A 25,669-nucleotide genomic window follows, 5' to 3' on the forward strand; every position below is an offset into this window, starting at 1 on the left:
CTCACACTGGTAACATCCATTTAGGAAATTGCCCTAAAATGAAGGAAGGTTTAGATTAGATATTAGGAAGAACTTATTTTCAGCCGGAAAGATGGGGCCCTGGCACAGGCTGCCCAGAGAAGCTGTGGCTGCCCCATCCCTGGAAGTGTCCAGGGCCAGGTTGGATGGGGCTTGGAGCAACCCGGGACAGTGGAAGGTGTCCCTACCCACGGCAGGGGATGGAATAATATGATCTTTAAGGTCTCTCTAACCTGAACCATTCCATGATATTCTAAAAGCATGTTTGAACCAGCAAGCAATTAAGCACTAAATACTGCTGTGTTTGCCTTAGTTTATTAACAGGAAAGGAAAATGTTTTGCCTCATTCCAGTTTCCCATTTAGCTTCTCACATTTTCATTTCATTATCTGTATTCATAACCAAGATGGCTCAAAACATTATTTATAAGAGAAACACCAACCACCCCCAGTCTGTACTCTTAAGCCCTGGAAGGAAAAGTTCATTCCTGCCTTAAAATTGCTTCAACAAAGAAATGACACTTCACCGTACCCTATGATGCAGACCTGGGAGAACCACTTATGAGGAGTCCTCCAGAGCAGAAGGCCATAACCCACTTTACAGAGAGTGCTTCCCTCCAGCACACTCCAACACTGCTGCATTGTCCACACTCAGACGGCATGGGAAGCATTTCAAGGTGTTGATGAGACTTGGGTGTCTACCAAGCTCTTTTCCTCCTGGATGTTCTTTTATTCTGAGGCCAAAGCAATTCCCTGCCCTGGGGTGGAGCTGAGGAACACACACACAGGTATAGCAGAGCTATAACACCGAGGGCAATCTTGGTGTCAGCCCTCGTTGCAGATATTTAACACAATAAACACCAGACTTCAGGTCAAAGGAGGAAATTCCAGCTGAATGCTTCCCAGACCTAACCACAGATGCATCAATGCATCATAGGGCCAGTAACCTCCTCTCATCATCTCCTCTGCTTTAAATTAATCTGTCACATAATTCATAGCATGAGGAACAAGAATCGAAACAATCGCAAAGATCAATTCCTCTTAGACATCATATGAAAGATCGAAAGCTACTAGGCACTGGACAACAGCTTTCAGGAACCATTTTGTTCTTATGCTAAAATTAGTTATGCAAATGTACAGATAAATCATAGTTTCATGATTAAAAAAATTAAAACATGTCTGCATGACATTTCCTGGGAAATTTTAAAACTCCCTGATCCAATTACAGAGCCGCTCTGAGTATCCCAAGTATCTGGACCGTGAGTGCTTGACCAGGTGAGGTTCCCATACACCAGGTCACGTAAGAGCCCTGTTTACACCCAAACACACAGGGCTGAAACCTCAAAAAAGCAAACATGATTCCCAAAGCAGAGGGAAAAGTGCTGCCCAGCTCTCAGGAGTGTCACTGGCTGGGATGAGCTCTGGAAAGAATGCGAGTTGTCACAGTGGCATGCCACAGCGAAAAGAATGAGCAGGTTGGAGGCCCAACTTGTTTTTCCCCTTCATCCCACCCCTAGGAACAGCTGCTTTCCTGCCTGCCAAGAGCTCTGCAGTCCTATTTTAAGCTTTTTGCATCTCATTATTTAATTTATTTACTAAAGCCTGATAGGGAAAAAAGGGAGGCAAAACTTGCTCAAAGCATTTGAGTTTTATTTTGATTAAGGCAGGCTGTTCAAACTGGCTTGAGTCAAATGGTTCCACTAATTACAATCCCTAGTTTGGAGAGTGGAAGCAATTCCTGGGTAGATCCTCCAGCTGCAGAGCTCTTCACGTAGGGGGGAGTTTCTCATCTCAGCAAGTTTAACAAGCGGAGTTTAAAGCACACGGCAATTCCCAAACCGCGAAATGGCATTTCCCAGGAAATCAGTCTATTTCAAATGGAGCTGTAAAATTAAAGCCTCTTTACTGCTCCCCATTAGTTCAATATTACAGGTGAGAAAGCAGCAGCTGGCACAGGTACAGCATCAGCACTGCCCCCCGTTAAAGGAAGGCTGGTGGGGATAACAGAACCACAGAATCCTTGGGGTTGGAGAAGAGCTCCAGGATCACCGAGTCCAACCTGCGACCCCCCCCCCCCCCACACTGTCAAACAGCCCAGAGCGCTGAGTGCCACATCCAGCAGTCCCTCGGACACCTCCGGGGATGGACACACCACCCCGTCCCTGGGCAGCCCCTTCCAGTGGCTAACAACCCCTTCCATGACGAAATTCCTTCTGATGTCCAAGCTGAACCTCCTCTGGCTCACCTTGGTGCCGTTCCCTCTCCTCCTGTCCCCGTTCCCTGGAGCAGAGCCCGACCCCCGCGGCTGCCCCCTCCTGAAAAGAAGTTACAGAGAGAGCCACAAGGTCCCCCCGGAGCCTCCTTTGCTCCAGGCTGAGCCCCTTTCCAGCTCCCTCAGCCGCTGCTGGGGCTCCGTTCCCTGCCCTGGACTGGCTCCAGCCCCTCTGGGTCTCTCCTGTCCCGGAGCTGCCCCAGCCCTGGGGATGCCCAGCGGTGCCAGCGCAGGGGACGGGCACTGCCCTGGCCCTGCTGCCACCCCAGAGCTGGAACAGCCCGAGGGCCACCAGCCCCTTGCCCACCTGGCCTCATGTCCAGCACTGTCACCAGCACCCCCAGGGCCTTTTTCCAGCCCCTCTTTGGAATACTCCATGAGGTTGCTGGAACACAAATGCAGAACCCAGCACCTTGTCCTTTTGACCCTCAACCTGGTGGTCTCAGCCCATCAATCCAGCCTGTCCAGACTCCACCGCAGCATTTCCTGCYGTGCAACAGACTGACACTTCCGCAGAATTTTGTGTTGTCCACAAACTTATTAAGGATGTACTCAATCTCCTCATCCAGATCATCAAGATACAAAACAGGACTGGGACAATACTGAGTTAATACCTATTGATATTTGCTCAGCTAACCCAAACTCTCCAAAGCAAGGAGGATAAGCAGCGTTTAGACCTTTGCCATCAACTCCATCACAAATTACTTTTTTTTTTGTTTCCCCCTCTCCTAAGTAACTGTCTGGTATTTCAAAGATAGAAAAGGCAAGAATTGATAAATACTGAATGCTCATTTTTAAGGTCTGGGTCATTAATTTTGAAGCTTAACTCAAGTCACCATTTTCTCTGTCTGGGCAATAGGTTTAAGGCTGAATCAAAAGTGGTTCATGGACAGCAAGCACAGAAAAACCATGAAAGTGGACAGGACTTTACAGCCAAAGGCAATTAGTGAACTCTCTCACAGGACCTTTCACAACACCCCTTTTAACATCAGAGAGGAACAGGACAGTCTTGCACAGCTCATACCGAATCTGGTGCTGCTTTGGAACCCAAATGAATTTAGTTACTATCTGCATGACCCATCCGCTATCTCAGTAAGACACACGATTTCATGTTAGTGGTAATGTGGGTTCCACAATAATCAATAAGTAACTCCCTCACAGACAAAAAGCCGTGGCTGACGCATTTATCAGGACTTTGGTCCGAGCTGACCCTTCCCTGTGATCCTCACTGCTCCATGCTGAATTGAAAAGCAGCCATTTTTCCCAAGGCTCTCCGTCCTCTCTTCTCCGGAGACAAAATTCTTTCTACATGAGCAGCGTTGTGACTCATTAATACGTACAAGCTGCTCTGCCAGACGAGCCTGGAGACTCCCAGACCTCATGCAGCCACTAATTTGCTGCAGAGCACTTTGCATCTTGCCTATCCCAGTCATATTCCCACAATTCCACAACACAGAGGCATTGGCACTATGGAACACTTAGTGAAGTATTACATAAAAATTACATGTTAATGCAAAACTTTTGCTAGATTACTAACAATATCACCTGAGAATTGCATTAAAAACAATTACTTTCTAACCCCAAACACAAATCAAAAATCACTTATGTAAATAAATACTGGGGGGGGGGGAAGAGTAATTTGCAAACATGCTTTACTGGATTTTACATTAAAACTTTAACATCACTTTTGTACAGGTTCCATCATTCCACACCAAAAATACGGCTTCCCATGAGGTTTTATATGAATTTTCAAAATCAGTGGAAGATAAAATGGTTGACATTAGTGATCATCCTCTAAACACACAAACTTTATCACATGAACAGTGACTACACATCACACAAGCCACCAAAACTGGAGAGCACAATTTCCAGCAGAAACATAAAATCTTCTGCTTAAAAAAAACAAACCACCAAAAACCAAACATCATAACATTGTAAGGAATGAGAAAAAATTGACTTCTTGCAAGTTAATTTTATATATAGAAGAGCACCTGAGAAGCCTTGTGAGGCTCCCAAAGGGTCATGATTGTCAGGATTCCTCAACCAATGGGTTTAGGGTGAACTTCAGCTCTGGATGGAAAGTATGGGATAGGCCTCCCCTGGCCTGCTCTGCTGTCAGCAGTTCTCCATGAAAAGCGATAACATATTAGTGATAACACACTGTTTGGCTCTAGTTGATCCCATTCAAGGCTGATGTTCTATATTAAGAGTGTGACAAGCCTTTATAGATCTATTAAATTTTAATATGAAAGTATTTTTTCCATTTGAGAAAAAGCTGACATTGTGACAACTCAAACAACTATCTAGTCCCAATGAGCTGGAGAGCAACATGTAACAAAACATAGTAATAAAAAAAATACTTCTAAAACAATTTAATAGGTTTTTAAAGGAAAGACAGCATGACAAAACATTCTACAATTATTGACTTCCAGTTTCTAATCGGAGTAGATGCCACCAGGTTGTACGGGGAGAGATACAGAGGATCATGGAATGACTGGTGCTGGAGTCAATCACCAGTCTCTGGATTAAACATGAGGACTTGTTCCATTTCAAAAATCACCTTCAAAACTACTATTTCAGTAGTTGAAATAATAGCTTCAGTTTAGCACGCATGAAGCACTGTGGAATGAACACCACCAGGTTCTTAGGCTGATTAGAAACGGCTGCTCTAGGCCAAGAGCATGTGCTGATAAACAACATGAAAAAGTTATAGAGAAACGACAGCCAGAGTCCCTAAAAACAAAACCAGAAAAATCCTCTTTGCAAACATGCAATCAAAATGAAACCAACTGATCAGAAGGTGACGACATTATCCCAGAGATGCTCTTACCAGTGCTTTGAACCACAGTATAATTTTTCCTCCTTCTCCTCTCTGCCTTTTTCCTTTGTCTTTCCAAACACATCAGGCTGATAAAAAAACAACAACCATTCAAAGAACCAATTACTGTTTCTGGGTCTCTTTTTTTTTTATATAACTTCATCTTAACAGGCTTTTTCTGTAAACCCCCGTGAATGTGATGCCACCTCAGCCCCATTCTGTCACTTCATTCCCCCTGCTCCGCCAGGATGACGGTGTGATCTCTGCATCCAGGCTCCCCAATGACATCATCAGTGATGCAAGCAGAGCACATCTCTGCACTCTACACAGGTCGTGAATGAAAATACTAAATCAGGTTCCAGCTCCAATCCTACCTTCTCCCTTTATTTCATAGTGTAAGAAATACTGACTGATAAAGCTGAAAGAGGACAAAGTCATCAAAGCAAAGCCATTTATTAATATAAACACATCAGCTGAGTCAGGTGCATCTCACTGAGGAGATACACCGCCCCCTAAAATGCACAAACTTTTATGCCCTTCCCCGGCCAGTGGGGGTCCCTGTTTCCTTTCCCAGTGGCTGGGTACTCAGGAACTTCCATTCTTTCTGACCACCTACCACGCTCAAACCAACACCTGCTTTCTCTCCCTAGAAACAAGCATCAGTTCACTCCCTTACACCCCCGGCCAGGCTCAGGAGGCCTAGCCTTGTGCCACTTACATCTTGGCCTACCTGACATAACTATACAATCTAATGGCTGAAGTAAAACACTATTTTATCTCTTTTTGCTGAAGCCCTTGGTTTGGTTATCTGACTGGCCGGCGTGGGCAGGTCCCTGCTTCTGAAATGCTTATACTCAAACCTAACAGTTACCCTCCAGTTCTGTTACTTTGCAAACTCCTGTTTGTGCTGAGCTAGGCTTATTCCAAAGTTTTAAGTCTGCATTTCCTGCTGAGGCCCATAGCTTTGCTCTAGCTGGGTGAAATACGACGTAGGTCTTCTTCTTGTTTCTCTCTTTTCTGATCTCACCGCCTTAGGACCATGATCTTCTGGGTTCGTAATCTTTGACTACCGGCTGCTAGGTTTGGGTTCACTGGCATTCTGATCACCTGCATTCCTTCTACTACACTGCCAAATAACCTGATAAAACAGGGAATAAGACAAGTTATAAACAATAATCCCGCAGAGGCACATAACAGAAAGAAGCCCACCTTCTTCCACCAGGTTTTCCTAAATAAGTTAGCCCACCACTGAGGATCCCACATTGTGTTCCATTTCTGTCCTGGAACACGGGCAAGTTTTCTCATGTTTGAGGCTATGTTCCTAAATTTTGGACAATCCAGTAGGTTTGTGTTCCACCAGGGATCCCTTCCTGATATTTTGTAAGTTTATCAGAGCATCATGCCATCTTGAGCCAGAAATGATAGGTGAAACCCCAGCAACTTTTTCTAGAACCTTTCCAGGTTCTATGGCATTTGATGCAAGAGTCAGCTAATTAAGGGTTTACTAGGACTAAAATTATAACCCAAGCAGTAAAATTTAAATCATTCATTTGAAGGACAGATAACCTTTTCAGAGTGAATTTTAGAGAGTTACTTCCCTGTATCACAGTCCAGTCCCTGAGAGGTGACTCCAACGGTCCTTTAATCCGGGCTGCACATGACTACCCTCTCTCTGTGGTGTGAATCGCTGTGTGAACCATCAAGAGTACTTGAAAAGCATCTTCCCATGTCAGTATCAAGGTGTCATTTTTCCAGGATTTCACCAACACCCAGTCTCCTGGTTTTACCTAGTGTATGCAAATGTCCAGGGGTGACGGTTTGGACAACACCACCTTTCTTCTAAGATCTGCAAAAGAGAGTGTTATCGCCTGCAAATAACTTTTGAGACACAGATAATTGGTTTCAGGAACTGGAAACCCTTCCTTCCTTCCCAGATAAGGTAATCTGAATAGCATTTCATAAGAAGATAATCCCATATCTTTTCTTGGGGCAGTTCTAATTCTTAGTAGTGCTAAAGGTAAGCACTTGGTCCACGGCAGTTCAGTTTCAATCATTATTTAGTAATATGGGGTTTAGGTGTAGCATTCATCCTTTCAAACGTCCCAAACTTTGGGGATGCCAAGGAGTGTGGAAGCTCCAATTCGTAGCTAAAGCCACACACAGAGGCTGCAAGATTTTTAGGTGAAGTAAGTCCCTTCATTGGAGTCTATCATCTCAATTACTCCATACAAGGGAATGAACTGCTCTAATGGTATTTTAGCCACATTAGAGGTGGTAGCAATTGCAGTGGGAAAAGCTTCTAATCAGCGGGTAAGATGACGGGCTATCACCAGTAGGTATCTCCACCACTGTACCTTGGGGAGCTCCGTATAATCTACTTGTATGCTACAGAAAGGTCTAAGATCTAAGGTTCTTCCCCCCTAGGGGCTTTTCTCATCACTTTCGTATTTATCTTTAGACAAATGAAGCATTGTTCAGTCACTTGACTGGCTACTGCCTTAATTGCCACACAGCAATAAGTTCTTAAAAATCGATCACAGTGCTTGAGTTGCCCAGGGTATTCCTTGTTGCAGCTTAATTAATATTTCTCTAGTAAGGGCCTTTTTCAATATTTGCCTCCCATCTGGTAATAGCCACCTTCCTTTGTGATTCTTTACATGTCCCATCTTCTGTAAGAACCCTCTTCCACCTTAGTAAACAGCAGGATTTTCATACCCTTTACTTTATTGCTAGTTGTTAAAGCAAGCATTTTGGTTTCTTTTTCTGTGGGAGCTTCCTTTGCCAATTGATTTCCCATTATTTCCAGAGCCCCTCCTTTCTGATATGCCATTACATGAACTACAGAAATGTCCACAGGCAGATCAGGAGCTTCCAGAACTTCTAAGACTAGCTGCTCACCTCCTAATTCCTTCGCTGCAGAGGAAATTAATCCACACTCCTTCCAGATCTTTCCTAAAGTATGTACTGCACTAAAAGCCTAGCCTCACTTGTCTACATGACCTAAGTATACATTGTTATGGAGGAAACAAAACATTACTTTATCTCTCACAATAGAATCGTGAAATTCCAACCCCCTGGATGGGCGGAGTAGACCACTAGACCAGGTTGCTCCAAGCCCTGTCCAACCTAACCTTAAATACGTACAGGGATGGGGCAACCACACTTTCTCCTGGCAATCTGTGCCACTCCACTCACCGTAAAAACCTTTTTCCTGTATCTAATCTAAATCAGCATTGTTTCAGTTTGAAGCCACTCCCCCTCTTCCTGTCTCTCCAAGCCCTCCAAAGTCTCTTTACATCTTTCTCATCAGCTCCCTTCAGTGATTGGAAGGCCAAAATTAGGTCACCCCAAAGCCTTCTCTTCTCCAGACTGAAGAACCCCATTTCTCTCAGCTTTTCCTCATAGCTGAGCTGCTCCATCCCTCTGATCATTTTAGTGCCTCCTCTGGACTCACTCCAACAGGCCCTTCCTGTGCTGGGGGACCAGAGCTGGAAGCAGCTCAGCAGGCGAGGTCTCACCTGAGTGGGGCAGAGGGGCAGAATCCATGCCCTTGACCCCTCTTTTAACCCTTATTCTCCTGTTTAACACCTCACCAACTGCTCCCCTTCCATACCTACAAGGGGCCTAATTAATTATATATCAATAGAAATGACAGAATGGAAGATGAACTTTCCAGCTTTCCTGGCTACCACACCTGAGGTGAAAAGTTCTCCACAGGTCATGCAGTGCAGTCCAACTTTGGGTGGTTTTGAAGCCTTTGAAAGAGGCTTTCAAAGATCAGATTGCAACTACCATCTCTTGCAGATGCCTTCATCCTAAATGACGATTATAAAACATCCCATACACATATATATTGTGTTTTAAACAGTATCACTTACAAATCTATCTAGCATTTTTTTTTCCTTTACTGCATTCTTAAATTTTGATCACAAGGTCAGACTAAAGACTGGGTCTGAAGATACAAGATCATCTTTCCCTCCGTTTTTCTTTTTCAACTACTATTCCACAGACCAAAAACTCAACTAATGTTACTTTCTATGACTGGCTCTTCATCTTCTCCACCCTTTTTCTAAAACTGCTCTTAAAAGATTATCGGTACACCTGCTCAAGGGCAAAATTTGACCATAAATAGATTAAAAAAAAATTTAAAGTGAATTAAGGATATAGAGGATACAATAAAACTTCTGGAAATCAAATCAAAGCATTTAGATTAAAAGGGCAGAATGCAATGCAATAGCAATAGCAATGCAAATGCAATAGCAATGCCAAAGGCAGAAAAATCTAATTTGAACCAGTGAATGCAAATCCTGTCCATATACAAATAATCAGGACAACGTACAACATAGACTATTTTAGAGGGAAGACAATCCAAATGCTAGGACTAGGAGTCCTACACACTCCCTCAGCCCATACAAGTAATACGATATGTATTCACGTGTCCTACGTTCTCATTTCCAGAGCTTGTGATCAGCTCTGCAGTTTAACAGTCAGCTTGGGAAAGGAGTCAACATACTCCTAAAGCTTGATGTGGAAACAGTTCCCTAAAAGCATGTTTAGATTGGCAGGTAAGACTCTGATGGCATCAGTCTGACAGCATCCAGCCTCCATCTGCAGGGGCTGCAAAGTACTTCCTTGTACCCAATCAATTTAGCATTACAGCTGTTATCCACTTCATAAATCAGTCCTTTAATTCTGTCCTCTATTAATTCACTTGGAGAGAAACATGTGTTACAACCTTCTGAACTGAAACTTCAATGAAAACACAGCGAATGAATCAGGGTACAAACCTTGATTGTGGAAACAAAAAAAACAAAACCCAAAAACCTCCCAAACCAGACCAAGTGATGCACAGTAATTTCCCTTCCCCATTTTCAGTCCTGCTGCAATTTGCTGCCATGAGTTTGCTATGGATATCACTGGGAAGCAAGGACAGCAGGGAAGACTGCTGTACTGATTTTGGCTTTATCTCCACATGGAATCACACAATATCCTGATTTGGAAGGCACCCTCAAGGATCACGGAATCCAACTCGTGGCACAGACACCCCAACAATCCCACCCCGTGCCTGAGAGCTTTGTCCAAATGCAGCCGGAGCTCTGGCAGCCTCGGGGCCGTGCCCATTCCCTGGGGATCTGTTCAGCACCCTCTGGGTGAAGAACCTTTTTCTGAGATCCAACCCTCCCCTGACACAGCTCCAGCCATTCCCTTGGGTCCTAACCCTCACCACAGACAGCAGAGAGAAGAGCTACCCCTCTGGAGGAGCTGCAGTTCCTGGTGAGCTCTGACCTCAGTCTCCTCTTCTGCAGGCATATTTCTGAAGATGACCCGGAATAAGATCGCAGGTGGCATATTGCCACCATCTACCTTTAGCTCAGTTCAGTGCCCATTTAGACTGGTCACGTCCTGTGCAGTCTATGGACAGGGTTCCTCAAAGGGCAACTCATAACAACATTTTATTACATTTTTAGATCCTAAGTAGGGTTTAATTCCAAAATCTCACACCTGAAAAGTTTGAGTTCAGTTTACTCTAGGTGTCAGGAAGTACCTCAAACAGTATCAGTGCCAGCAATGTTATAAGAGGTTTTATTGTATAATCAATAAGACATTTGCTACCAAGATTAGGACGAGATAATACATAATATACTTCATATTACGTATGTCAAAACTACTYTGAACAACTACTTCACACCGCTGACCTGTCCTCTTTTCTTAGCTCAATTACTTAGACAGAATACTATATATTACGGAATATAAGTGACATGCACAATAATTACTTTGACTCCACATTTGAGTAATCGTAGAGCTTTACCTACACTACAAATGTTTTACACATACTAGATACAGAGGTAGCTGCCAAAAGAACAACCCAAAACAAAAATTTAGAAACTTACAACTCCTACTATTTTCACTCCTCACAGAAGTTACAGCACACAATTCACTGGGGCCAAACTTCTCCAGAGTTTGTTTTTAAAGACCTAATAATGAACATGTACAACTTACAAAAAAAAGCTCACGAAACAAGTCAAAGTCATTAGAAGAGAACATTTAGTGAAATGCATGTCAGACGTGGCCGAGAGAAAAAAAAATATGTGTGTGTGCATATATTTTACCCCATTAAAATTATAGCTACCTGGCTTTTCTTTTTCTTAATTTATTTCATTGGAGATTAAAGGGAAAGCATCCGACACCAAGTCACAGTCCTGACCGGCCATTAATCTTTAGCCTGTCAGCTAAAGACTGTGAAAGGGCTTCCAACAGTCAGTTTGATCGTCAGGCATGGAACCCTTTAACTACTCTTAACACATCTTTAAGTTAGGAGAACTTAAAAACATTCCACAATGCTTTCTGGGCTCAAACCGGGTTGATACGACAGTTACCGCAGAGATCATCCATAGTGATTCATCTCCTCCAGCATCGATGGGGTAGTGGCCTTCATCCACCTATTTTCATACTTTCAGTGTGAATTTGCTCCTTCTGGTCACATCAGTAACAAAATCATTATGTTATAAGACACTAAGAAAACATCAATTTCAATTGCGTCTATAGAACCCTGTTAATCTCCCTGAACCTGAACAGAAAAATTTCCTTCAATGAATTACAGAACTTGACTTGTTAAGTTTTTTAGCTTACTATAGCAAAGACAGCCTCGATGCGCAGAGAGCTCCACAAAGCCTGTGAAGCACTCAGATTTCTGCAAATTTATTAGTTTAATATCTCCTACAGAATTTCTTCCTCAAATCCACACGGAAAAGCAAGCAACCCTATGGATATAGGCTAAAAGAGCTGGGGCTGTTCAGCCTGGAGAAACCTCCGAGAAGAACTTCCAGCACTTTCCGGTACCTAAAATGGCCCCAAGAGAGCTGGAGAGAGACCTTGAACAAGGACACGGAGTGACAGGACATGAGGGAATGGCTTCCCACTGCCAGAGGGCAGGGTTAGATGGGATACTGGGTCTTCTCTGCGAGGGTAGCGAGACCCTGACACAGGTTGCCCAGAGCAGCTGTGGCTGCCCATCCCTGGATGTGTCCAAGGCACAGAAGCCACTCTGATGCCTCAAACAGCTTTGATCTGATAACACAATTTTCACATTGTGATATTTTGTCTTTCAATACCACATGACAGATACCCATAAGTGCTGAATAGAGAAATTAAGGTCAAATTTAAATTCCATCAGTTTTAACACACAGTATCGTTTTTCATCGGCCTCAGTGAGGATAGTTTAGGCATATCTATAGTAGCATTAACCACAGTTCTTCTATAGGCCAGTATTATTCTCGGAATAGACAATTGAGTATCACTTGCCATGCAAAACTGCCATTAAAATATGCTTCTACACCTCCAAATTCCAATGTAAATAGAGTCATCCTCAGAACATCTTTAAAGCATACAAATAATTTGTCCTAATTAATTGATAGGGAAACTGACCTAAGGAGAATAGATGATGAATTAATTTGATTCCTGAGGTCTGTGGTCTTCTCTCCTTAAGGGAACAGCAAAGTTAGAGCCTATAAAATCATTTCAGCTTTTCCAACTCGATCACACATTACCGTTTCTACCAGAAATCCAAATCCCCATCCTCTCACATTCAAACATCAAACTCGCATAGAAACCGTTACTGTACCATTCACATACGGGAATCTGCTGTTACTGACATTTGCCTGCTGTCCCAGAAATTCTCATCAGCTCAGATACTGAGAATAGCTGGAAATTATCCAGGAATTACTGGTTTAACATGCCGCCAGTAGCTCTGAGTTTTCTTAGGGCTCACCATTTAAATTCAGATAAAACAAGAGTAGCTAACAAAACTAACAGACTATCAGCAATATCCACAAGAAAACTGAAAATTCCAGCAATATTAGTACGGATGTTTCAGAAAAAAACAGGCAGAAGTCAAGTCCTGGTTTTGACTTCGAACCACATCAACATCTCCTCAAAATGATTCATCTTCCAGGTGTTGAATGAGGGCATATTTAAACACCCAATACTACTCCCAAAATGAAAACCAGTGACTTTAAAAAGTCGCCGCAACCTGTGCTTGTGAGAAGGACACCGACCGACCCAAATTTACAGAGCCGCCTGTTATGCGTTTCAGTGTAATAAATCAATCCCTTAACGAAAGTGCACTAACACACCGTCAAACGAGTGTTGATATGGAACACACAGGCCACAACGATAAACAAATGTAGATGGAAATAGCGTATTGTACAACAAAAAACATTTACTTTTTTCAACAAAACTAAAAGTAACTCACCCTACAATTCTGCTTGTTCCTGATCTCCCCTTAAAAAAAAATTAAAATTAAAACCACCAGTAACCTCCAAACTAATTATTTCCGACTATATTATTTGGAATTGCTGGAATTGCTTGCAGCCAGCCAGCAACTTCAATGTACGCTCACAATTTGGATACAGTAGTATACTTCTTTCTAGCAATACAAAAGTCGTTAATAGAAAAGACCGGTGGAGTTTTTCCTGCTGTTGTTTTTTTTTTCTTGCAGCACTGGCCCRTCCAGTCAGCACCTCAGTTCAACACTACTTTGCAACTCAGGTCTTGCAAGGGATGGAAATCTTTGTGGCATCACCTTTGCTGATTTCACACAAGATCAAAGTATGTAACAGGTAGACACTAGACATCTAAGCTCTGAAATCACTGTAAAATTCAAGTGACTCTCTTCACTCTGGATTAATGGGGGATTGACTTTGTAAATTAATTATTAAACAGGCAGGTGCACAACTCCGGCAGGAAACATGCTGTACATTGCTGAAAAAAACCTTCACAAAACCAGCTTGAAAAGTTTATTTTAGAGGAACTCAAATACGTTCTTGATCACAACAAGCAATAAAATGTAAAAGTTGTGCTCAGGGCAAACATGAATCACAGATTTTCCCTAGATAGGGCAATTACATTGAAAATATCTAGGAGCAGTGCCACKACACCAACATGTGGAACACGACCAAACTGTGAAAGGAAAGCAAGAATGGCACAAGCACGAAGAAACCGGGGGAAAGAAAACACACTAAACCCACTCAATACACAGCTAATGCACTGCAGGAGCAATTTTTTTCATTGCAATGACTGAAAACCAGCAGGGATGGAAACTAAACAGCTTTTAATCTCAAAGCAGTTGAAGACATGGTTATTCCTTCCCTTTACCATGAAGTAATATTAAGCCCAACCTAACTTTTCTGAACTGGAAAACAGCTTTCATCTTCAGTGTTTGAGCATATAAAAGGAGTTTACAAAAAAAGCTAATTCATCAGTGCCAAGCTTCTTATCCTTTGAGTTGACAAGCACCACCTTCGAGACGGATATTGAATTTCAGGCAATACAAACACTAATAAGAAATTCTTCCAAAGACTGCTTCTCTAGCACAGCTTGCCTTATTTTGTTTCCTTTCAGTTTACAGAAACCAGCAAAGAAAAAAGTTTCTGAAAACCAGGAAATAGAGGACAAAGGCAAATAATAGAAAATCTGGGATTTTCACAGCTGTATTTGTACATCCTGTATAAGTCTCTACAGAAAGCTTAGCAGCACTGTCTAATGGTAAAGGTCATTACGGACAATTTTCACCCCGAAGAGAATGCGTAACACCCTGTACCTACACGAAGCAACAACCCCCATTTAAATTTTTGCGACACATACCGAGCACACCCGAGACGAGTTTGTATACAGCAATGCTTTAACTTGTACAGCTATGGGCCCAGCAGGCATGGCAGGGAATAAAAGGTAGTTCATAGTTTGGAAAACCCTTGGCTGGAATGTCCAGGCCACCTCTGTTGGCATGGTGTCCCCTAAACCAGCTGAATTCCAATTCTGTATTTTCAGGGGACTGAAAATTCTGAATCTGGTTATACTGTAGGAAATTTGCTTTACCAAATGAAGCTACAACCAGGACCAGGGATGTTATCCAGATCCTGGGTGTCCAAGAAGTACTTGTCACAATCTGCTCTGGGGATCAGCTGCCCCTCTTCAGCAGGAATATTGCTCAGCTCGTCAGTAAAACATTTAAATTCTTCTTCACCGTGCAAGATGCACTAAGATGCTTACTATCAGCCCAAAACACAGAGTCCATTTTCTTTCAATTATTCTCCAAATTCCCCCCGATGCCAATGCCCCAAATTTACATTATCAGATTGCAACATGAAGCTTGTTCTGCATGTAATTAAGGGCTCTTAACAACCCTAATGATGTCACAACTCCGCAACGAGGACAGAGCCCTTACATTCTGCGTATCCCAAGCATTTCCCATTCCACGAGCTCTAACTGTGCCCGGACTAATCCGTATGCAGCATACATCCACCAAAACCCTGGCAAGCAACCTGCCTCTCCCTCAAATAAATATTTATTTTAGGCAAAGGGAGGAAAAGTGACGGTCTCGAGTAGATCTAAAGGGCACTCTGTGAGGATCAGCCCTAAACAAAGCAAGGGAACAAAAGCAGGAAACAGAAAGCAAACATCATTACAGCTCCAGTGTTTCTTTGACTAAATGAGTATTTCATTCAAAACCGTGTACAAAAGCAAATTATCATCTCTGTTCACCGCTGTAAAGTTGATTACCAAACATTCCAGCCCCGCTTCCAAGATACTGCAGTGGTTCAGTGGGCAGATGTGAGCACGTGGCTACGGAAGAACAAAGTACTGGCATAAAGCTCCTACGGTCTGTCTAGCAACGAATTCCCAAATTCCTTCTCCACCAAAACTACTTCACTTACAAAATCAAATAATTCTCAACCCCATCTTCTCCCTGGTCTACTCTGTTTTTTTTTTCACTATGCTTTAAAAGATACGATTTGAAAGCTCCTACTTGCTGAGAATATTTTGAGTGCGGGGAAAACAGCAAAGCTATACCAGACCATGAAGGTAATTCCATGTACTGCACTCAGAACTTCAAATTGGAAAAAAAATTCTTCAAGGAAACTGTTCGAGAAAAGAGCACCCAAGGGTATCCTTAATTAATACAGTAAGACAACAGCTCGGTCAGCAGCAGCATTATCTAAATATAGGATTTTCAGCCTGGATTTCAGATGCGTTAGGCACAGAAAGCTCAGGGTGTGAAATTTGATTGCTCACAAAAGCTTCAGAGAAACAAGCCGGGAAACTCAAATCCATGACACGCATTCCAAATATTATTTAACTTTTATCAGGACACAGGATAAAACGATTGCTGGTCCTAGATGTTTTTTCTAATTAAAGAAAGCAAGCCTTTTCTGTAAAAACACTGCTGATCTCAGTCATTCGTTGGTATTTCAATATAGCTAATTTATGTTAAATGTAAATTGATGAAGATGGTAACAAACACCTGTTTGAACCTGAGCTTGTTTTATTAGTTGCCAAGAAGGCTTGGGTTGCCCCACTCCTGGAAGTGTTCAAGATCAGGTTGGACAGGGTTTAGAGCAACCTGGTCTAGTGGAAGATGTCCCTGCCCATGGCCAGGGGTTAGAATGAACAGAACTTTAAGGTGCCTTCTAACCCAAATCATTCTGTGATTATTTTGCATACGTAGCAAAAGAAACAACTGAGACTCTGAAATACTGGTAAAACCTAGAGCAGTGTCAGACAATTGCTGAAGGACACGGGCAGATATTCTCTGATACTCACACAAACAGAAACGGTGACCGCTGCAGATAAGGAGGTATTTGTAAGTCTAAGGCAGTGATATGTCCCTGCATTCGCAGGCCAAGAAATGTTATCCTTTATCTGCTCTGTTCCGGGAGGTCTCAACGATCAGATGTGTTCAGCGGGAAGACGGGAACAAGACAGGACTTACTCCTCTCTCTCACAGGTGAAAACCATTAAGGTATTCAACAGTTCCAACAACTAAAGCTCCATTAGGGAAGACGCTGGATGTCTGCGAAGCAGACACGATGGGGAGGATCTAGCATGAGCCGCTTTATGTGACCGCTCTGAATTTTCTAGTACTGACTCCTTACTGTAAGGCAGACTAAAAATAAGTGGTGAGCTTACTGCAAACCTTAACAAAATCTCCCGTAAGTCAAATATTTCTGCTCGTCATTTAGAGCAAGGCAAAAACTGCAGAACAACTCAGATATTTGAAAAATACCAAACTATTTCACAGGCCAAGTTTTGTTCTTAAAACAGCCCTAGGAAAGTATCAGATTATCAGATCGTTCAACAGAACAGTGAAAGGAGCAGTAACACAGAATTCAGATTCAATATTAGCCATGAGTTCCTCAATGCATAGATCATTTAAATAGAATCATGAAATGGTTGGGAAATGGGGTGGGAAAGGATGTTAAAGACCATCTAATTCTACCACCCTGCCATGGGCAGGGACATCTTCCACTAGACCAGGTATGTCCAAGCCACAAAACAGGTAACATTTATATATTGTATACAAGTATGGATAGACAAAAATATAAATATCTATGCATAAAGATATCCACACATACCTCCAAGAACTAAATAAATGCATATAGTTGTTCTTTCTTCTCGGTGTATTCATTAAAATTGATGATATTTAAGTATTTCCTACTTGAATAGCTTATTCTTTTTTACCAGCGCAGTGTTTGAGCAAGCCTTTCATTAAGCAGCACGGAAGAGAAAATTCATTTTAAAGCACGATAATATCCTAACGGAAAGGGAAAAACAGAATGGGGATCAAGCACAAATGCAGCCCCCCAGCTCTAATTTGAGCACAAACTGATTTGATTTAAATTGCCAATATCCTTGGATCTATTAAGCAGTTCCCTGACCTTCCTAAATCTTCCTACCTACTGGCCCAGGTAGCTTTTTAAAGACAATAGCTTGTACACAAGCTTTTGCCCAAAAGCCCCCATTTATTTAACAAAGAGAACTGTGACAGTTCTTTTACAGCTTACACCTCTCTCAGGTTGTGATTTACACAAATCTAGAGATAAAATTCCTCCTCATTGTAATATTCTTTAGCCAAGGACGCTACGTTACCACCAACTCCTTCGTAACATTCGATCACCGACACATAACTGCTTCCATTACATTAATAAAACAGCAGTTTAAAGGATACACTCTAATCTCTTTTTTTACTCTCCAACTGTCAGGTTGCACGGTTAAGTCCTGCTCAGCATTTGCCATCTCCCACCACAAAAAAAGTACTACCATGAAAGGAGCACCAGTGCCTTTATACACAGAATCCAAATTCCTGGAATCATTTGGTATTTCATTGCACAGTCAAAATATTATTTTCAGCTACAGTCATATATCAAACTGCCCATCAGTGAGCCTACCCATACAATCCACATACACTTGACTGTTCAAGAAGTCAATCATTATCCTGAATTTGTTAATCCAACCCTTAACAATCTCAGGACAATAAATCTATGTGAACCAGAGGTCATTTCTTACTCTGCACTTTACCTGCCTCGTCTGGTGAGGAGCAGCCGAGGTAGCTGGGGGTGCTCAGCTTGGAAAAACAGAGGCTCAGGGGGAATCTTCTCTCTCTAAAACTCCCTGCCAGGAGGGTACAGCCAGGGGGAGCCAGGCTCCACTCCCAGGGAATAAGGGACACAACAAGAGGAAACGGCCTTAAGTTGCACCGTGGAAGGGTCGTTAGTATATTGGAGAAAATTCCTTCATGGAAAGGCTGGTCAGCCTGTCAGGCACCGGAACGGGCTGCCCAGGAAAGCGGCCGAGTTCCCATCCCTGGAAGCGTTCAAAAAGCACGGGGATGTGGTGAGCGGTGGTCTCGGCAGTGCTGGGGCAGTGGTTTGACTCGATGATCTAAAAAGGGCTTTTCCAACCTTATTTCCATCTGCTAACCAGGCAACTAGCTCACACAACTCCATTTAGGGAGGACAAGAAGTTGCGTCACTGAGCTGCAGATAATGCTTTGAAGTCCGTTTTCCAAGTCCGCAGCATCTTTTTGATTGTACAATACTCAATGCTGCCCATTTCACTCTCAAGTTAGGAGCTCCCRAGCTCCCACTGCTCCAAATGTTATCTCGGGATGCTGATGCAGCTCTGTGACTAGGGAATTCCTCGTCCCTCCCAGCAGTCGCTCCTCTCCTGCTCAGATCATGGCTGCTCGAAGCCCACAGCAGCCTCCAGCCAGCCCAGAGCCCACTGGAGGCCCGTACCGAAATAGACGACACAAGCACATCAGGCATGTTCTGCGTTTTCTATTTCGGCTTCCATTTTAACCCCAAGATGTTTATATTTGAACAACTAAAGGGGCCGGTTCCGCATCTTAAAAGTAAGTCACCTGAGGTCCTTCTTAAATCAGCCTTCTACCTCTAAAGAGCACCACTGATCTGTGGTGTATTACTTACACATCTAACTGCAGTCTAAACAAACAGATTTCACAAGGAAAAAGGCAAATGGAATATTAGGAGACTGCAACTCAATGCTACAATGCTCATCCTTCACTTAGAACACAAGAAGATGTGAGACTAGTAAGTCAGTGAAGCACAAGGTATATCTTCACAAGGTAAATGAAAAAAGTCAAGCCCACAAATACAGTCATCATATACATCTAGATAAGATAAATTCAATTCTATCTCAGTCCAGCAGATAAGCACATAAAATATGCCCACTTGCACCTAGAGCATCAAATAATACATCAAGACCTTTAAAGGCAAACTCTTGACAACCATGAACCTAAAAAAAACCTCCTGCCGAGCCATTTCTGACAGAAGACAGAGCAAACCGAAGGCATGTGAAAGAAGGCACATGACTGCAAAACTCTGAACATCGCTCGTTCGCACTTCTCAGAGCTCCAAGTTCAAAAATGTTATTAAAAACTTCAACTTCTTCATAAACTAACGAACAGCCAAATAAACAGTCTGTAGAGAAAAACATGTATTATATTTTCAGGCAAAATTTTAGACCGGAATTACATGAGATAGAGAAACAAGAAGTTTTACCAAAACAGATAAGAGGATAAAGAATTTGACATTCTATTTGCAGCGAATATATATAAATTCGTTTTTTTTGCTCAGTATCACCATTCAGAAAAGAAGCCTCTCAAAACTAGTCCCCTTAAAATGACAAACATGTGAAATTTCTCAAAAAAAAAAAAAAAAAAAAAAAAAAAAAAAAGAAATAACAGATATGAGGCTATTTCATAAAGCTCACTCCCAGCTAAAAGAAACTTCTTATCACGACAGTGGCAAAAAGACATTAAAAGGACAGGTTTGGACTTCCAGGGCTTGCCTGGCCCAGAATCATTTCTACACAAAACCCCTTTTCAACTGGTTGCAACACACACTCATGTACAGACTGTCAATAAATATGAATAAAAAATTGAAGTATTTTTCTCTCACAAGTTCAGGTTATACAGACCTTTTCTCCCAAATCCATAGGGATCATCATCAAAGGGTGCTTGGTAATTTCAGTAGCTCCACAAAAAAAAGCAGTCACTGCCTAGGATAATCATCCTTTTCTCATTTCCCTCTTTTCCAGGAATCAGCCCTGCCCAGGGAATTCGCCCAATATATGCAGACACACACGCTGGCTCTCTCACTGCTACAGCTGATGAATTCAAGGCAGGTAACCATCTTACAGAAACCCTTGCCATAACAGAGAAGCCAGGGAGCATTCCTAGCCTATTCCCACAAAGGTATCCATTGTCTCACCCTGTGGGATAGACTTCAGACACACAACCCAAATGAGTAATGCAACACAAAAAGAACTGGCCCCAGCACTGCAGAAACTCACTTTCCATCAACACGTAGCCCAAAAATCACTGTCCCGTACAGACAATCTTCATTCCCACACACGCATGTTTGCCCACGGCCGGGATCAGCGCAGAGCCAGGGGGGTTCCATCCCCCTGCCCAGAGCCTCCCTTTAGCCTTTTTCTCTCAATAAAAAACTACTCTGAAATAGCACGTCTCTCCTGACACTCCCTGTCCCATTCAATCCCCTCATGCCGCCCAAACCCAAGAGCTTCTTTCCACCAGGCTGCTATTCACACCGCAGCTCCCCAAGAGCCAGCAGCGTTACAGCACCAAAAGCTGAGCCTCCCAAATGCCAGCTACTCCCATATGGATGCTGCTTCACTCCCCTGCACATACCTCTTCTGAAATCGTCTTCAACAAAAACCAGCACCTGCTGATCTGCCAAGAGGAGCTCCCTTAGCCTTGCAAACACCTCTAGAGTCTCCACCCAGCCCTAACACCCACTCGCACGCCCTTCCCCTCCAACCTGTTCGCATGCTGATCTAGTCCCATCTTCACATTAGTCCTTCTCCCCCGCCCAGGAACCGGCCCCACACCCACCGTGTCCTCCCCTGTCCACCTGCTCCTCACTGCTCCCGTCTGCTTCCAACTCCATGCACAAAACCAGCCCTCATTCACCCAGCATCCTTAAGACCTCCATTTATACAGTCCCCAAACCTAACTCTGCTGCCAAAAATATATCCCTCAACCCACACCCACCCCTCCAGCCTTGCTTTCTGTCCCGACCTACTAAAACTTAAACCCAACGTTTTCCTGCCTCAGCTGTCCATCGCACCCAGGCCCCCAGTGACCCAGTGTCTTACAACCACATCCCTGCTCCTACACAGCCCCTCAGTCACGAGCGATCCCCAGTGACCCCTCCACGACCAGTGACCCCAGCCAACCGACATCAAAAATTCAGCTCCCTGAGAGGTGCCTCTCTGTAGTACGAGCATAGTGTACTCACCAAGCGGGGCATTTAACACCCCTATCTCATTGCTCCCAGACCTCCCCCGTGCAGATCCAACCACTCACCTGCTTCATGGACCTCCAGACCCGGCCTTCCACACTGTCACCCCATCACATGCATGCTCCTGTCAACTTGTCACCCCTCAAGCCGGTCCCTGCTCAACCACCTCTCCCTCTGCCCCCAAATCCCTTTTGTCTCCCTGCCTCGTTCCTACCCATCCCTTTAAACGCACATTCCCCCGAATCAGCCCCACGTACACATCCTCATTGCCCTCTGACTCAACCAGGAACACCCCAACTCCTGTTGTCTCCTCGACATGCTCCTATCCTGCCCTAACACCTGCATTCTTACCGTCAGCTGGATTTGTCCCTCACCATCCCCTTGACCCGCCACTCACCTTTCCTGTCACCTCCATCTGCCGCTCACCTTTAACATCAACTAGTCCCGCCCCTCTCCTTTACTGTCACCCGGCCCTTCCCCTCGCACCACGGACTCTACTGCTTTCACACTTATCCCAGGATCCCCTCAACCTCCCACGCTGAGTGCCCAAACCTGCTTCTCGTACCCATCTCCCCGTTTCCCTCAAGCGCACTTCTGGGCAACCTGATCCAGGCCACTGAGCCACCGCTGTGCTCCTCCTTTCCCCCTCGCCCCGTCCTTCACCCCCACCCGATGTGGCTGCTACAATTCCCTCCGTACCCCAAACCAGCCTGACCCCCATACTCCGAACCAACTCTTCACTCTAAACGCACCCCTCACACCCCTAGCCAAACCAACCCCTCACCCCTGAACCAGCCTTTCGTCCCAGTACCCCCAACCAGACCAGAGATCCCTACTCCAACCCAACCCCAAACCCCCAAACCAGCCCCGAACCTCGAAGCAGCCCCGCAGCCCCCGACCACAGCGATCCCACGCGTCCCCGCACTCGGTCTCCCACGCCGGAACACGTCCCCGCCCCCCCCGGCCCGCGGGGTCTCACCTGAAGCGCCCCCCGCAGTGCTGGCACTGGTCGCCCACCCAGCCGGGCTGGCACTCGCACTGCCCGGTGCCCGGCTGGCACCGCCCGCCGTTGGCGCACGGCTTGTCGCATTCCTTGGACACCGCCACCTCCTCGCCGGCGGCGGCGGCAGGGCCCAGCACCAACAGCAGCAGCAGCGCCAGCAGCGGCGGCGGCGGCGGGGCCGGTGACCTCCCGCCCCGCCTGCCCGGTCCCCGCCGCGCCATCTGCGGCCGCTGCCGGGTCGGAGCGGGGCGGGCGGGGGGCGGCGGCACAACACGGACCATCGGCCGCCGCGGGGCCTCCGCCGATCCCGCTACGGTGGCCGCGAGTGGGGGGGGAACAGGGAGGGCGGGACCAGTGACGTCACCCCCGGGGCCATGGCGGCGGCCAGGGGGCGGATCAGGGAGTCCCGGAGTCACGGGATAGGGAGGGAATGGAAGCGATTCCCGGTTAGATCCTCCAGCTGCAGAGCTCTTCACGTAGGGGGGAGTTTCTCATTTCAGCAAGTTTAACAAGCGGAGTTTAAAGCACACGGCAATTCCCAAACCGCGAAATGGCATTTCCCAGGAAATCAGTCTATTTCAAATGGAGCTGTAAAATTAAAGCCTCTTTACTGCTCCCCATTAGTTCAATATTACAGGTGAGAAAGCAGCAGCTGGCACAGGTACAGCATCAGCACTGCCCCCCGTTAAAGGAAGGCTGGTGGGGATAACAGAACCACAGAATCCTTGGGGTTGGAGAAGAGCTCCAGGATCACCGAGTCCAACCTGCGACCCCCCCCCCCCCACACTGTCAAACAGCCCAGAGCGCTGAGTGCCACATCCAGCAGTCCCTCGGACACCTCCGGGGATGGACACACCACCCCGTCCCTGGGCAGCCCCTTCCAGTGGCTAACAACCCCTTCCATGACGAAATTCCTTCTGATGTCCAAGCTGAACCTCCTCTGGCTCACCTTGGTGCCGTTCCCTCTCCTCCTGTCCCCGTTCCCTGGAGCAGAGCCCGACCCCCGCGGCTGCCCCCTCCTGAAAAGAAGTTACAGAGAGAGCCACAAGGTCCCCCCGGAGCCTCCTTTGCTCCAGGCTGAGCCCCCTCAGCCACTCCTGGTGCTCCAGAGCCTTCCACAGCTCTGTTCCCTTCCCTGGGCACACTCCGGCCCCTGAATGTCCGTCCCGAAGTGCGGGGCTCAGAGCTGCCCCAGCACTGGAGGTGCCCAGCGGTGCCGGCGCAGGGGCCGGGCATTGCCCTGGGACTGAGCAGCGCCTGGCTCCACTGCCCCCACATGCACTGCGGAGAGAGCTTGGCTGGGGCTGTGTCCAACACCATCCTCGGGCAGCCACAGTGCCCCAGGCGAGCCCTAAAAGGTCCCCTCAGATGTGGCATTGTGTTCCTCCTACCTCAGGAATGCCCCCCAGCCACCCCACACACAGTGTGGGCCTGAGACATGGGAAGACCTTGAGGCCGAAAGGGGCAGAAAAGGAAGCGTTCAAAATGAGGCCAAGCAGGGCTCTGAGCCACCCAGGAAGCAGTATGGGAAGAGATTATTCCCTGTGAGGTTGTAAGGCCCTGGCACAGGGTGCCCAGGGAAGCCATGGCTGCCCCTGGATCCCTGGCAGTGTCCGAGGCCAGGCTGGACATTGGGGCTGGGAGCAGCCTGGGACAGTGGAAGGTGTCCCTGCCCATGGCAGGGAGTGATATGAGATGAGTTTTAAGGTCCCTTCGAACTCAAACCACTCTGTAATTTTATGATTCTAATTGTGTAAGCAAAAAAAAAAAAAAAAAAAAAAAAAAAAAAGGATCTGAAATAAAAGGATACCCTCCTACCCTGGAAAACAAGCTGATGATCTCCAAGGATTTCTGGGCCTTAATTTGTAACAGCAAAGGCCTAAGGAAGGAAGAATAGAAAAGTTAAAAGTCATCCTCTTCTAAATTTGTGGGCAAAGCAGCAGACTCTGCTGGACACGCAGCAAGGATATCCTTTGCAGTAGGAAAGGTGGAGCAGGAATAGAGATGCTCCGTGAAAATTTTGGACCTTTCATTCCTAACAGAGTGAGAAAGGAGTGAGGAAGTTGACAGCGTTTGGAGTTCTTGGGTAACTGTTACCTTTGGTTTGTCTCCAGTAATATTATTGTGTGTGAATTGATACAAATTGTTTCAAATGAGGACAGATGTCAACAGCTGAGAATTTATTATTAAAAGAAAAAAAAAAAAAAGGAAAACAGATACTATTCACATTTTTTCCCTCTAAAGGGCTGACCGGGGTTTAGGTGATGCAATGCAAAGACAGCAGACTGGGTGAAAATAGCCAACTTATTATATTTGAATAGTTCATTTGTGTTTAGAAATTCAAATACTAGTTACCTGTCTGAGATGAGGGAGGTTCTCAGTGGGATCCTTGTGAGTTACTGGGATAACGAAGGGTATTGAGCAGATAGGAAAGAAAACAGTCCAAAAACTGTTTTTTGTTTTTTTCTTGTCATACAATTATCTGTAAAAAAACCATTGCTCAGAGATCTTGCCTTTTCTGCTTGGTGCATCAAGAAGGAGAATGAAATCTTGCGTTTAGTTTAAAACTGCTGTGCTGGGCCAACCTGATAATCAAAGGAAACATAAGACCAAAAAGGTGTGAGTGATGAGAAATAGGTTGCAAATCCCTTGTAGGCTGTACAGAAATGGCTATTTCTACATACATCTATATTCCTGGACGGAAATGACTGCCAGCATGCCCTGAACCTGTGGATTCACAGGTCATTTTTCAAGGTGCTGCCAGAAAACCAGTCTGGCTCTGACAGTCAGCCAGCTCAGGATACAGGCAGCATGTGACAGTGGTATCTGGACTGTCACTGTGGTGGAGTGACCCTGGCTGGGCACCGGGTGTCCCCCAAAGCTGCTCTCACTCCCCTCCTCAGCTGGGCAGGGAGAGAAAATACAATGAAAGGCTTAT

General features: G+C 45.1%; 1 protein-coding gene across 3 annotated transcripts in view; it reads right to left on the reverse strand.

Moving 5' to 3' along the window:
* Window positions 1-23,043, reverse strand: part of ATRN (attractin) — a 128,514-nt gene extending 105,471 nt beyond the window's left edge. The window contains exon 1 of one of the 3 annotated variants that reach the window (XM_057385316.1): window positions 22,708-23,042. In XM_057385316.1, coding sequence (XP_057241299.1) covers window positions 22,708-23,012 — 305 coding nt within the window. In that variant the 5' untranslated portion in view covers window positions 23,013-23,042. Of the gene's footprint in view, window positions 1-22,707 lie in introns of all 3 variants that reach the window. The other 2 variants (XM_057385315.1, XM_057385318.1) reach the window with 2 other exon arrangements.
* Between the last annotated feature and the right edge of the window lie 2,626 nt (window positions 23,044-25,669).

This window comes from Malurus melanocephalus, unplaced genomic scaffold (genome assembly GCF_030028575.1).
Source record: "Malurus melanocephalus ecotype Western Australia unplaced genomic scaffold, MMel_1.1 scaffold_809, whole genome shotgun sequence".
NCBI lineage: Eukaryota > Metazoa > Chordata > Aves > Passeriformes > Maluridae > Malurus > Malurus melanocephalus.